The sequence below is a fragment of the Chiloscyllium plagiosum genome, unplaced genomic scaffold, assembly GCF_037043375.1.
Source record: "Chiloscyllium plagiosum isolate Xiang-an unplaced genomic scaffold, Cpla_swu_hap1 HiC_scaffold_10, whole genome shotgun sequence".
Classification (NCBI taxonomy): Eukaryota; Metazoa; Chordata; class Chondrichthyes; order Orectolobiformes; family Hemiscylliidae; genus Chiloscyllium; species Chiloscyllium plagiosum.
In genome coordinates this window covers 24922506-24937119 of record NW_028270148.1, presented here as the reverse complement: position 1 = coordinate 24937119, position 14614 = coordinate 24922506, and the positions used below count along the sequence as shown (strand labels likewise).

The 14614-nt window shown below is 39.4% G+C and overlaps 1 protein-coding gene across 1 annotated transcript in view; it reads left to right on the top strand.

Moving 5' to 3' along the window:
* LOC122552680 (arginase-1-like) overlaps window positions 1–8398 on the top strand; it is a 49580-nt gene extending 41182 nt beyond the window's left edge. The window contains exons 6-8 of the mRNA XM_043695534.2: window positions 2987–3091; window positions 3296–3432; window positions 4828–8398. Coding sequence (XP_043551469.1) covers window positions 2987–3091; window positions 3296–3432; window positions 4828–4955 — 370 coding nt within the window. The 3' untranslated portion in view covers window positions 4956–8398. The remainder of the gene's footprint in view (window positions 1–2986; window positions 3092–3295; window positions 3433–4827) is intronic.
* Window positions 8399–14614: the final 6216 nt, after the last annotated feature.

Below are 14614 nucleotides of genomic sequence, written 5' to 3'. Positions count from 1 at the left end.
CTGTCAGGAGAATTACTCTTTGCTTTTCATCTTTCCCAATGTCACTTGTCCAGAAAAATATTGCATTTCTTCCACATACTGAACCCAGTCTTTGAGAGCAGGTTTGAATAAGTCAGGCTTCCCAAATAATAGCATAATGCCAGATATGCTTACTCCAACTCAAAGACGACTGTTGTAAGAGAACTTCAGAAGCGTATATTTTTACTTTCATCACCACTGAAATAACTCCACGGAGGCCAGTATCCCATCACCAAGTAACCCTTATTTACACGTGCACAGTTCTTGACACTGGTCCACTTTTTTCAGAACCAGCTCTCCGTGAACAGAACCTCTGACACTCCTGTTTATATCTGTCAATCAGGACTCTCTCGTTGGGGCTGTTAACCTGGTCAAAACAGGAAACCTGTATTCTTTGAGGTCCATCTGGCTGACCTCATTAAAATCACTACAAAGCTTACTCTCACTCTCTCCACATTTGGAATTTAACTCTTTTGTGGATGTTTGAACCAAGGCTATAATTAGGTCAGGAGCTGAGTGGCCCTGGTGGAATCCAAACTGGATGTCATTGGGCAGGTGGTGCTTGGTAGCACTGTTGATGACACTTTCCACCACTTTACTGACAATCAAGAGAAGACTGAATAGGCAGTAACTGGGTTGGATTTCTCCTGCTTTTTGAGTCCAGGACACACGTGGGCAATTTTCCACATTCCACTACATGCCAGTGTTATAGACGTACTAACATCTTGGCTATGACTTCAGCAGGTTCTGGAGCTCAATCCTCTTGCTGAAATGCGGTCAGGCCCAAAGCCTATGCAGTATATAGTTGCTTTCAACCATTTATTGATATCATGTGGAGTGAATCTAATTGGTTGAAGACTGGCATCTGTGATGCTAGGCACTACTGGTTGAGGCCAAATTGCTTCGTTTACTCAAACCTTATCTTTTGCACTGATGTGGATCATTTGAGGATGGATGTATTTGTGGAGACTCCTCACCCAGTGAGTTGTCTAATTATCTGCCACCATTCACCAACGCATGTGTCAGGACGTCAGAGCTATTGTTCATGGTTGACTGTGATCCATTTTTTGTGGGATCACTTAGCTCTATCACTTGCTACTTTGCTGTTTTGCAAGTAATTTTGGTTTTTGTAGCTTCAACAGATTGACACTATTTTTAGGAATGCTGGTTGCTGCTCCTGGCATGCCCTCCTGCACTGTAGATTGAAACCATCTCTGCTAATTGCCAAGGAAGAAATGCCACAGGCCCCTGGCATTGAAAGGACTGTCAATGACCAGGCACCTGCTCAGCTCCAGTTGGGAGAAGTACTGTTTTAATGGCCTTCGCATTGGCCATTAATAACTTCATCAAGATGCATAAGCTGACACGCTATTAGCAGGCATGTTTGTCAGAGACACTTGCTAAACAGATTGACAAAGTGGCATTTGAACTGTGCTAAGGGATACCATGAATAAGCTGGCACCTTCTTTGAGAGAGGAGTCCAGCACATTCGGTTCCTTTTGATTTGGGCACTGACTTGTACTCTACCACTATAACCACTGATGCTCAGCACCAAGAACAAAGTGACAGAGGACTATGGGGTGGCACGGTGGTTCAGTGGTTAGCACTGTTGCCTCACAGCACCAGGAATCCAGGTTCAATTCCACCCTTAGGTGACTGTGCAAACTCCACGCTGACATTCTCCCTGTGTCTGTGGGTTTCCGCTGGGTGTTTCAGTTTCCTCCCACAGTCCAAAGATGTGCAGATTAGGTGAATTGGCCATGCTAAATTGCTCATAGTGCTCAGAGAGGTGTAGGTTAGGTGCATTAGTCAGGGGAAGTGTAAAAGTAATAGGGTAGGGGAATGGGTCTGGGTGGAATATTCTTTGGAGGGTCAGTGTGGACTTGTTGTGCCTAATGGCCTGTTTCCTCCCTGTAGGGAGTCTATGATATCACTCCAGGTGCCCCTTTCTTCACAGGTGGCGCCAGTGCCGTAAGAAGTCTTCTAGAAGTCTCCTCTCAGGAAACTCCAGTGGTGTTGGATACTCAACCTGCACTCTACATGTGACCCTCAACCCTGTGGAAGTTCAGGCCAAGATGGGTGAATGTGCATCTGGTCTGAATCCTCTCTCAGAATGTCTGCATCCTCTAATCACAAATGCCCTGGACTTGCCTGCTCAAAACTCCAAGGCCAACAATCTATACTACAGAGCAGATTCCTTCTACCATGGCTGCAGACCCTGGGACAAAACCTAGTTATAGTGGGAGGAAAAGGGAAAAGAGAATCTTCTGATAGGACAAACGTGGCAAGGGTGAAATTTATTTTAACTCATTTGTAAACATATGCACTTTTCATTATCAGCCAAGTAACTAACTGTCATTGCAGTGGTTGCCGCAAGAATGAAGGTAGAGAGGCTAAATATTTTTAGTACCACACAATATTCTAAACCTGATTGAAGGATAGCTATTATTTTCATAGTTCCTATACTAGCATGAAACTTTTGTCATGATTTGAATGAGGGATCATTAGATGGTTTGTGAAAGCTTCCATCAGTTTGTCATCTCTACTTTCCCTATTTAATAAAAGTTACAAAAGAATAAACCGGTCAGCTGTATTTGTAGTTGGGATTAAACAGGGTACACTGGCCTCTATAGCATCAATACAGCAATGAGAGCTGTTGCTAAATAAATCCTGCCTAATTTCTGCAGTTGACGATGTTGTGCCATGGGATAGTAAAGGTGATGCTCCTGCCTGTGAATGTCCTAATTTTTCTGTGAGAGACTTCATTGTCCATTATACAGCTTTGTTGTAACTTCTAGTCATCTGCATCAAAAAAGTCCAAGAATTAAGCTGCACCCTCTTTCCGTACTGTGCTTCAGTGAATTCTCAGATCTGAGCAAGCATGGATACCTCATGTTGAGAAGACATTATCTTTTACTTTTTTTTTGTTGCTTCAACTATGAGTAATACTATTACTTGATCCTTTCAGGGATATTATAAAGAAATTAGGAATTAAATTCTTCTCAATGACCGATGTAAATCACATGGGAATACAAAAAGTCATGGAGATGATCAACGATTATCTGTATTCAAGGTATGGATTTTAGCAATGTTGAGTTCATTTGCTGTCTATAAAACTAACAGAATAGCAATTTGCATTTTCTAGAGTCTTTAATGTAAACAATTCTTAAAGTGCTTCATAGCTGTTACAATAATTATTTTGTCCTTTTTGTTTTTAACTGTGTCTCAACCCACTTATAATAAGTTCTCACTCTGGCATACTATTTAACTTTTTTAGAGTAAAGAAACCAATCCATCTTAGTTTTGACATTGATGGATTCGATCCTGTTTTGGCACCTGCGACAGGAACCCCTGTAGAAGGTGGTCTCACATACGAACAGGGTATCTTCGTGGCAAATGAAATCCATAAAACAGGTATGGGGAGGGGGGGGGGGGGGGAGGAGGGAGGAACAAAAAGTAAGATGTTTATATTGTCCGTGGTACTGGCCACATTGGGGAAATGTGCAAGTTTAGAAACCTGGGAAACAGTGACATTTTGTATATTACCAGTTTAGTGGGTACAAGTATACCAGAATTTGGATCGCTGAGATAGCTGTTCAAAAAAGGAAACAAAGAAAAATGAAAAACATTATCTTTGGTTCATGCTGGATAGTTCATGGTACTTAAATGTAAACTGAAAAGTGCACAAGTCATGTTTTAACTTCAGGAAAGAATTCAAGTCTACAGTAATTAAATGGAATGCTTTACTATTCTAAATTGTGTGTAATCACTGCAGTCCATGAGGGAGAAGTTGGGTGGTGAGCCTTATGGATGCCTCACAACTGGACCTGACCTGCATTCATTAACATCACCCACCCTCACCCAGATTGCTGCTGGTGTTCCATTCTTTACACTACTGGTGGATGGTAGAAATGGTATGTCTTGGTACTGCATTTCCCCTGTGTCATCTGCCTGTGCCACCACCACGTCTGAGGACTATCAAGGAGAACTGATGACCAGCTATATGAAATTATTATAATTATCCTTACCATTGGAGATGCTATTGTCTTGGTCTCCTCTCCCTCCACTCTGCCCTCGCATAACCTCTGGTCCAGGACAAAGCCTTCAGTAAAACAACACCCGATATTTGTGTGCTTCTGCCCTTTAATCCTCCTCAAATCTCAAGCTGCAGTTTTATGGCCAGCTCTCACTTGACAGTGGGAATTGTAACAGAGCAATTTGTTTGTTTTTATTTGTTTGTATCTGAAAATCAATTCTGCTGTGTTGGATGATCCAGGTGGAAATTTCACTGTCTGTTTATTTTCAAAGAATATTGGGCCCATCAGATATAATCTTGCCTTTTTAAACTAAGAAAACATGTGGTGGTTGAAGTAAATAGCACATATGCATTTAAGTGAAAGTTGGAGAAACACTTGAGGGAGAAAGGAACAGAATGATATGTTGATACTGTTAAATGAAAAGAGGTCTGAGGAAGCTTATGTGGGGCATAATTGCAGTCACTGATTAGATATTTATATTACACAACTTGAAATAACTTACAAATCCAGACACTTGACAGGACTTGTGTTTAAATTCCTAGACCTGTTTACAGGTGGGCAGTTTTATGTAGTTTGTCCAAAGTGATTTTTTAAAATTCTGTTAGTCTTTGGTGAAAGAATAACTAGATATCATGCATTTAAAAAACACCATTGCAACAAAGATACTAGTTTGACTGTAAATAAGTTTTTTGGCTCTTTGCTAGTGTATTAAATGTTAGACCGTGTTTCCAAATATAAAAACATAATGCATACAATATATTTATACTTACAGGCCTGCTGTCAGCCATTGATTTAGTGGAAGTTAATCCATCTTTAGGAAAAACTGAAGAAGAAATTACATCTACTGTTAATTCTGGTCGAGATATTATCTTGAAAGCACTTGGTTATTTGACAATATGATTCCACAGCCATTTTTCAATAGAAGTGTAACGGCTTTAAACATTTTACCTTCTGAAATATCTCAATTTTGTAGCTTCATGAATCATTTTAATTTCCAAAGAGAAAATTTGAAATTATGTCATATCTTTTAAACTTCAGATGAAATAATAACACTATTTTATAAAGGATTTATAATTTTATATTACTATTAAGTTTTTTGATTGTTTGGCAGAGTGTCCTGGATGAATTAATATCAACTCTCAACAGCTGCAACATGCACTGGCTCCAACTCCATTTCCCTTGTTACTTTATCACATTGAATCTGTTGAACTGAGTTATATCAAGTCACCAGTATAGAAACTTGCCATTTTGGCCCAACTGATTGATGACGCTATCTATGCTTCATACAGCCACCTTCAGTCCTCTTTTTTTTTCATATAACCTTTTCAGCAATATTATTCTATTCCTTTCTCCCTCATATGTTTCTTTAACTTTAAGTGCACACGTGCTATTCACTTCCACCTTGACTTGTGGTAGAGTGTTCTGCATTCTTTCCACCCTGGATCTATAAGAAAATCTCCTGAGTTCCTCATTAGATTTATACATGACTATCTTCTAGAGTTCTGGACTCCCTGACAAATAGAAACATTTTCTCTAAATCCATCTTACCAAAATCTTTCATAATCTCAGACCTTTATCAGGTAACTTCTATTTTCTGTAGAGGAGTCCACCCTGTCTTGATAAGTATATCTTCTCTGTGGTATCACCTTAGTTAATTTTCTCCGTATCTTACCGAGTAACTCAATAATTATAGTCTTCATATTATAAAGTACTCCAAGTGAGGTCTAACCAAGTTTCAGTACAAGTTTAATATAGCTTTTCTGCTTTTTAGTCCCGCTTGATCTGTGTTTGGTGTGCATTTTTAAAAACATGGATTGTGGTTGGCGTATCAGGATTCAAGATCACAATGCTTCTCATTTCAACTCATTATTCAATCAGTATGGGTTCTCTTCAATCTTCCTACATCTATCAATATTGAGATTAATTTGCCAGTTACATGTCAATTTTGCAATTTTATTAAAATCTTGTACTTTGTCACATTTCCTCTTAACTATACTTCTCAATTAGTCTTCTCTGCAAATTTTAGTGTACTTCTGATACCCAAGTCCAAATCAATAATGTATACTGAGAACAATGATGGTATAGCAACCATATATTTACAAAGCATTGCTGACTCTTTGCAACTCAGAGTAGCTACCTTTAAACTGTCTGTTTACTGTTTTGTTGCCGTTTTTGTTTTAGTCCATTCTGGTAGTAATGTATGTTCTCAGCATTTTGTTCAACTCTGAAGTGTAGTTTTTACCTGCATGCACACTGTCAACAAATTCACATTCTTCCTTCAGAATATTGTTTGACTATGTTCTATTTTCCTTTCAACATAACCAAAACCCTAATCATTGCCTTCACAATCTCAATGATTTCCTCACTGTTCTTCTATCTCTTCCCTTCATGAATTTAAACTAATTTAATGGTCTGCAGCCATACCCGTTTTCAACATACATCACCCCTAAATTTTGTTAAGATCTGGTTAGTTTTTATTTTTAAGTAGCCAAAATTAGAAATCCTGGTTAATCATTGAAAATAAAACCAGATACCAAAAATCCATGAATTTCCTCAGTAACCCTCCCAGATGTAAGTCAAAGATTTTTCGAAGTTTGGCTTCTACACAATGGATTTCAGCTTTTATCTTTTGAGGATTCCCTCAAAAGCTGCCTGGAGGCCGCCTTGCTTCCTTCGCCTGCAAATAATTGTCAGGTAACAGGACTCAACTTAGGATGCCGAAATAACTGCCTGCTCTCTTCACCCAAGAGTGCAGCCTACAGGACTCACAAGGAACCATTTTAGCATCTAACATCTATTCACTGGCATGATCCAAAATTCCTAGTTGCTCTGAGCAGAATCCCATTTCACATGGCCATTTCTTTGCCAATGCCAGTTTCATGGTGCTGGAGCCCACTGTTCTTCAGCTTTGCAGTGCCAACACTGCTTCCCCATGGGCTTCTCAGACCCTGATCTTCCCAACAGCACAAAGGTTGCAATGGTTTGCTGTTTCACCCTCTCTGGACAGGTTGCTGTTCACTGTGACCAAACTGCTGTGTGACATGCTAATATCCATTCCTATCCCAAGGCAGGATTTAATCTGTCAAAGCTAGGTACATTCAGTAGTTTAACCAAAAGTCACTCCCACACCACAGTTGCAAAACTGCTATGCTTCCATACCTAAAACACACAGACAAATATCCAAAATATAAATTCCCTCATTTGCTAAACTTTGAGAAAAATCCTTCTCCAAATTGAATTCAAAATCCTAGACTTTAAATACCTTCATCAGAATCCTATTCCAGATTTATCCTTGCTCACTCATTCTGCCCAAGTGACTCCACTGCTTGATTCATGCTCTATCTACTATTGCAGTAGAAGTTATTATTTCAGATACTCTGCTTCGACTTTTGAAATTATCTCCCAATACTATTTTGTCCAGCTATTTCAAATGCTGCAACTTCAGAAGCTTCAAAACAATAGTTCTGCATCTTCTGTCCACTAGTCTTCTGTTTTCTTCCTTTCATTCCTTACCTATAAATTGTGCAGGGAATGATATAGATTCATATGAAAATTTAAGTTTTAAGATCTTCAGTGTTATAAATTTAACAATTGTATTTCTACATGAATTCTTCTGAATTTCAACAATGAAAGGAACAGCTATGCTGCTCAATAAGCTGTCAAACACCGTTTGCAAATTCTAGAAACTAAGTATTTGAATAAAAGAATAAAATGTTAATGATTTTGTTAAAAGTTAATGTTGGCACTTTGTGACATGCTGTGTTGGACTTGCTTTTGCAATGCTTAGAAATGTTTATTTTCAGATGTTTTTTCCACAAAATTGTTGGATGTGTATAGTTAATAACACTTGAAAGGCAGTGTGTAAACAACAAGATAAACTATACATCTTACTAACTTAGAGAAAGTGAGGACTGCAGATGCTGGAGATCAGAGCTTAAAAATGTGTTGCTGGAAAAGCGCAGCAGGTCAGGCAGCATCAAAGGAGAAGGAGAATCGACGTTTCGGGCATAAGCCCTTCTTACTAACTTATCAGAGTTAAGGATTTTAATTTCTCCATCACTGATGGTCATGCCTTCAGTCAACCAGCCCCAAGCTCTGAAACAATCTTCCTATAACTTTTCCATCCCAGTTTCTGTCTTTAAGACAGTCCTTTAAAACCTAATTCTTTGACTCAAAATGGTAACTGTTTCTCTCTCCACAGATTTGCCAGAACTGTTGAGTTTCTCTGGGTCTTGCTTTTATTCAAAAGAAAATTTAGGTGTGCAAATTTTCTCTTGTATTTTTCTAGTGAATCTCCTAATTCAAACATTGGACTTCGATTAAACAATTCATGTGGAAAAATATATTTCCAATCCTTTCTTATTCAAAGTTAAGCAACTGAGTAATTAAACTCTGGTACATATCGTCTCCTTTCCCTCACCACGGATCAACACCAATTAAACTGGAAGGGTGCTGCTTCCTACTATCAATTCACTGTGTTTTACATGATTGACAAAATGTATAATCATGCAAAGTTGTTGTTCTGTGCAATTTAGAAAATAATAAACGGACTTTGCAGTTTCTTTCTAGCAATAATGCTAAGTTCCACAATAGCTTAACGATGAATCTTAAAGGAGACCACATTTGGAGTACTGTGAGCAGTTTTGGCCCCCTTCTTTAAGGAAGGATATCATTTCATTGCAGACAGGATCCTTCGTATGGAAAGAGTTAGCAAAGGCTAAACAGGATGGGACTCTACTCGCTGGAGTTTAGAAGAACGAGAAGTGATCTCATTGAAGGCATTTAGAATTCCTAAAGGGCTCGCCAGAGTAAATGTTGAAAGGATGTTTCCTCTCATGGGGGAGTCTTGGATAAGAGGGCATTGTCTCAGAATAAAGGGGTGTCCATTTAGGACTGAGATAAGGAGAAACTTTTCTCTAAGAAAGTTGAGTGTCTTTGGAACTCCTCACTCCAGAGAGCTGTGTGGACAGAGTAAGGCTGAAATAGGTACATGTTTGATCTGTAGAGGAATCTGGGGTTACCAGGAAAAGGCAGGATAGTGGTGATGAGGAGTGTTGGATCAACCATGATCTTGTTGAAAGGCAGAGAGGGCTGAACAGCATACTCCTGTTCTTATCTCCTATAGTCTTATAATCTTTTTGCAATATATTTTCCTGTGTTAGTTGATCAGTAAGAGTGACATTGGCCTACCTCTCTCTTATTGTTTACATTTTGCATTATACATGTTGATACTAGAGATTCAATTATTTGAATTGAGGATCCATCATTTACATATCCTTCATGTTTTATGGTGAATCATGCAGCTTGCTGTACTGTCTATACAAAACCTTTGCTATGCCCTTTCATTCATGCATTCATCTGTCACCTGAAAGCAGAGGGACATTAAATTGGGTGATGGGAACTATACAGTCCTGACAGATTCACCTCAACAGAACCAGGGTCAATGTCCTCGTGGAACAGTTTGCATGTGCTGCTTACGAAGATTTAAACAAACTTTGCTAGATGGAAACTAGGATGCTGCATTAGAAAAGGAAAACAAGTGGTGCAATGGATTGTGAGAGACCGAGAGCAGTAGAATAAGAAATAGTAAGGTACTAGGTAAGATGAGAATAGAAAAGATCGTAATATAGTTAAATTACATTACAGTGCATATATGTAAGCACCTAAATCATGACAAATTGGTGAGTTGCAGATGCAGACAGCCATACAGAAGTTATCATGTTGTGGCAATAATAGACTTGGATCAAGAAAAAAGGCAGGATTGAGCACTAAATATTTCTGTACACAAGGACTTCAGGCAAGACAAAGAACAGAAATTAACTGGGAGAAAGCTGTAGCTGCAGAAAATGACATTCTAGAGGGATTAGGAACAGATCTATTTGGTTGGAATTAAGAAACAATAGAGGTATTGTTACATTAATGGATGCATTCTACAAGGCACTACACAGAAGAGCTAATTTGTAGGAAAATCAGTCAAGTGAAAACAATTAAGAAGGTTAACAATTAAATCCCCACATTATTCTTATTTCCTGAGACAACATGAATCACTAAATGTGATTGGGCAAGTTGAGAAATTAGTTAAAAAGACATATGAAATAAATAAAAGGCTTTATAAATATCTTTCAAAATGCAAAGTAAGTTATGATTAATCTTTTAGTTGAGGCCGAGCCACTGTTTTATAGTGTACTGGTTTCAATTCTGGACATTACATTTTACGAGGGACATGTAAATTCCAGTGAGGATGCAGAACAGAATTAGGAGAATACTTTCTAGGAATGAAGGACTGTTGTTTTGAAGATAGTTTGAAGAAACTGTGGACAAAGTTGAGAGGAGATTTAGAAGAGCTGCTTAAAACCAAGAGTTGCCTTGGCAGAGAGGGCAGAAGTGTGCTCAAAGCATGTTAACATTAAGAATAAGCAGGTAAACGTGTGGCTCAAAAATTGGTGTGAGAGAAATGGGTTTGAATTCATGGGACGGCGGTCTTCAGCTGAACCGTGCTGGGACCCAGAGTCGTAGCAAATTGCATAACTAGGACTGTAAACAGGACTTTACACTAAATGGGGGTGGGGAAGGATTCAGTTTTAAGAGGAATTAGAAAACCTGAATTAAAGGTGGAGGTAAGAATACAGAACTCAGGACAGGTTATTAAAATCTCCAGCACAGACACAAATACGACAGTGTGTGGAAAATGTTAGCAATCAAACCTTAAGCACACTGGACAAACAAATGACAATGAGATGAGGAATGGTTAATACAGGACTGAAGGCGTTATATCTGAATGCATTCAGTATAAGGAATAAGGTAAATGAGCTTGTGGCGCATATCAAAGTTGGCAGGTATGACGTGGGCATCACCGAGATGATGTAGCTGCAAGGGAATCAGCATTGAGAGCTGAATATTCAAGGATATACATCCTATCAAAAAGGTGGGCAGAGGGAGTGGTGTTACCTTATTAGCAAGAAATTAAATTAAATCAATAGTAAGAAACAAAGTAGGGTTAGATGGTGTAGAATCTCTGTGGGTAGAATTGAGGAACCGCAAAGGTAAACAAAAATAGTTGGAGTTATGTACAGGCCTCCAAACAGTAGTCAGGAGATAGAAAAGATGTGTAGGAAAGGCAAAGTTACAGTGATCATGGGGAATTTCAATAAACAGATGGACTGGGAATGTAGGAAAAGGAATTAGTGGAATGTCTACAAGATAGCTTTTTGGAGCATCTTGTGGTGGAGTCCACTGGGAACAGGCAATATTGGATTTACTGTTGTGCAATGAGGCAGACTTGATAACTGAGCTTAAGTGAAGGAACCCTTAGGAGGCAGTGATCATAATATGGTTGAATTTACTCTGCAATTTGAGAGGAGGAGGTAGAATCAGACATAATGGTACTACAGCTGAATAAAGGCAACTACAGAGGCATAAAGGAGGAGCTGAATAGAATTGACTGGGAGAAGAGCCTAGCAGGAAAGACAGTGCAATAGCAATAGCAGGAGTTTCTGGGAATAATTCTGGATACACAGCAGAGACTCCTCCTGAGGAAAAGGAAGCAGCATGGTAGAGGGAGGATGATGCAACCATGGCTGACTAGGGAAGTCATGGAAAGCACAAAAGCAAAAGAGAAAAACATATAATGTGTCGAGGGGCAGTGGGAAACCAGAGGATTGGGAACCTCACAAAGAGCAACAGAGGGCAACAAAAAATAAGGAGGGAGAAGATTAAATATGAGGGTAAGCTAGCCAGTAATATAAAGGAAGATTGTAAGAGTTTCTTTTGATATATAATGGGCAAAAGAGAGGCAAAAGTGGACATTGGGCTGCTGGAAAATGACATTGGAGAGAATAGTGGGAACAATGAAATGGCTGAGGAATTGAATAATTACTTCATGTCAGTCTTCATGGTGGAAGACACAATAAAATCTCAAAAATCCAAGAAAGTGAGGGGGCAGAGCTGAGTATGGTGGGCCATCACCAAGGAGAAGGTGCTAGAAAACCTGAATGGCCAGAAGGTGGATAAATCACTTGGACCAGATGGACTACACCCCAGGGTTCTAAGGGAGATAGCTGGAGAGATAGTGGAGGCATTCGTGGTGATCTTTCAGGAATCACTAGAATCAAAGAAGGTCCCAGAGGACTGGAAAATCATTGTGAAGGATAAGATTTCAGAATCCATTGTGAAGGATGAGATTTTTGAATACTTGGAAGTAAACGGTAGAATAGGGTACGGTCAACATGGTTTCATCAAGAGGATGTCATGCCTGACAAATTTGCTAGAATTCTTTGAGGAAGTAACAAGCAGGTGAGACGAAGGCGAGCAGTGGATGTTATCTACCTGGACTTCAAGAAGGCCTTTGACAAGGAAGCTACTGAGTAAGGTAAGGGCCCATGGTGTTAGAGACAAGGTGTTGGCATGGATAGAAACCTCGTTGTCTGGCACTTCTCAAAGTGGTGGCAAGGCTATGTTGGAACCACAACTTTTCACTTTACACATTTAATGATCTAGATGAAGAACTGAGGGCACTCTGGCTAGGTTTGCAGATGATACAAAGATAGGTAGCATTGAGGAAGCCGGGAGGCTGCAAAAGGATTTGGACAGGTAAGGAAAGTGGCAAAGAAGTGGCAGTTGGAGTACAACATGGGAAAGTGTGAGGTCATGCAATTTCTTCAAAATAGAAGCATGGACTATTTTCTAAATGGGAAAAAAATTCTGAAGTGCAAAGAGACTTGGGAGATCTAGTCCAGGATTGTCTCAATGTAAACTTGCAGGATGAGTCAGTAGTTAGGAAGGCAAATGCAGTAATGGCATTTATTTTGAGAGGATTCAAATATAAAAGCAGGGGTGTACTTCTGAGGTTCTATAAGGCTTTGATCAGACCATATTTGGAGTATTGTGTGCAGTTGTGGGTCCCATGTCTCAGGAAGGGTGTACTGGCCCTGGAGCGTATTCAGAGGAGGTTCACGAGAATGGTCCCAGGAAAGCGTAACATGTGAGGAACGTTTGAGGACTCTGGGTCAATAATCTATCAAGTCTAGAATGATGAGGGTGGATCTAATTGAAACTTACAGAATGCGGAATAGTATGCGCATAGTGGATGTTGGGAGGATGTTTCCATTGGTAGGAGAGACTAGGACCTGCAGGCACAGCCTTAGACTAAAGGGAAAACCTTTTAGAACGGAGAGAAGGAGAAATGTCTTCAGCCAGAGAGTGGTGAATCTAGGGAATTCATTGTCACAGAAGGCTGTGGAGGCCAGGTCATTGAGTATATTTAAGATTGAGATAGATATGTTCTTGAGTATCGAGGATCATTTTTTTACAGGGAGAAAGCGGGAGAATGGGGTTGAGAAACTTATCAGCCATGATTGAATGGTGGAGCAGACTCAATGGGCTGAATGGCCTAATTTCTGCTCTTAAGTCTAATGCTCTTATTTGGTTCTTCAATGCCCCATTCCCACCATTTTTGCCTTGCACCATCATTTAATCACTCCACTTGGTCACAGCAGGGTTACCATCTCTGGATGGACATTTTGCCGGAGTATCAACAGATGACCTCCCGCCTCCAAACACCTCATCCTTTCAGATAGCCTTTTTAACCTACTTCTAATATTTTTATAACTAATTCACATAGGCAGCCTAACGGAACATGACAGATCAAATTTAATAAAGTGTGGCAGAATGAACAAGGAGAAGTCACATAAAATAAAGGACACTTCCAAAGGGAGTAAAGGGATCTGGGACATAGTTGGGATAAATTGTGGAAAACAGATCAAGAAAGTGGTGAATAAAGCACACAAACTCCTTAGCTTCAAAAACTGGGTGGAACGAACAAAAGCAAGAAATTTATTGTGAAGCACTATAAAACATAGTTCAACTTCAACTGTAATATTATGTACTTCTCACCATCATCTTTTTAGGCAAAGTTGCAAAGGCATTGACGATGTGCATAATTCAGAATGAGAACGGTTGCAAGAGTGAGGAGGCTTCGCTTACATGGAAAGATTGGAGAAGTTCAGACTCTTCTCCTTAGAAGAGAGTAGAGATTAAGAAAAGCGATGACTGATGTGTTCAAAATCATGAAGTGTCTGAACAGAAATTGGGTTAAACTGTTCCTGTTGGCAGAATGGTTGAAAACGAAGGTTTAAGGTTTTATAAGGTACTGGCAAAGATGATGCAAAGGTAACAGGAGGAAAAAATGCTTCAATCAGTAAGTGGTTAGGATTTGAGATGCACTTGAAAATGATAAGTGTCCGATTCATTTGTGGTTTTCAAAAGAGAATCGAACAATTATCTAAAGAGTAAAAAATGCAGGATTACAGGGCGACCGTTTGGAACTGGCACAGAAACGATGGGGTGAATGTTCTGCTTCTGACCAAAACCAATCATATTAATGCTCACTTAAATATTTTCCAATGCCCACAAATTTACTACCGGATTGCTCCAAGAGATTAATATTTCATCTTATATTTTCATTCTAAACGTCAGGAGAACTCAAGGATTGGAACTCAACAACCGCTTGTCTTTTATTCTGTTAAATCGCTAACCTGTTCCAGTTCTGATCATAAGTCACC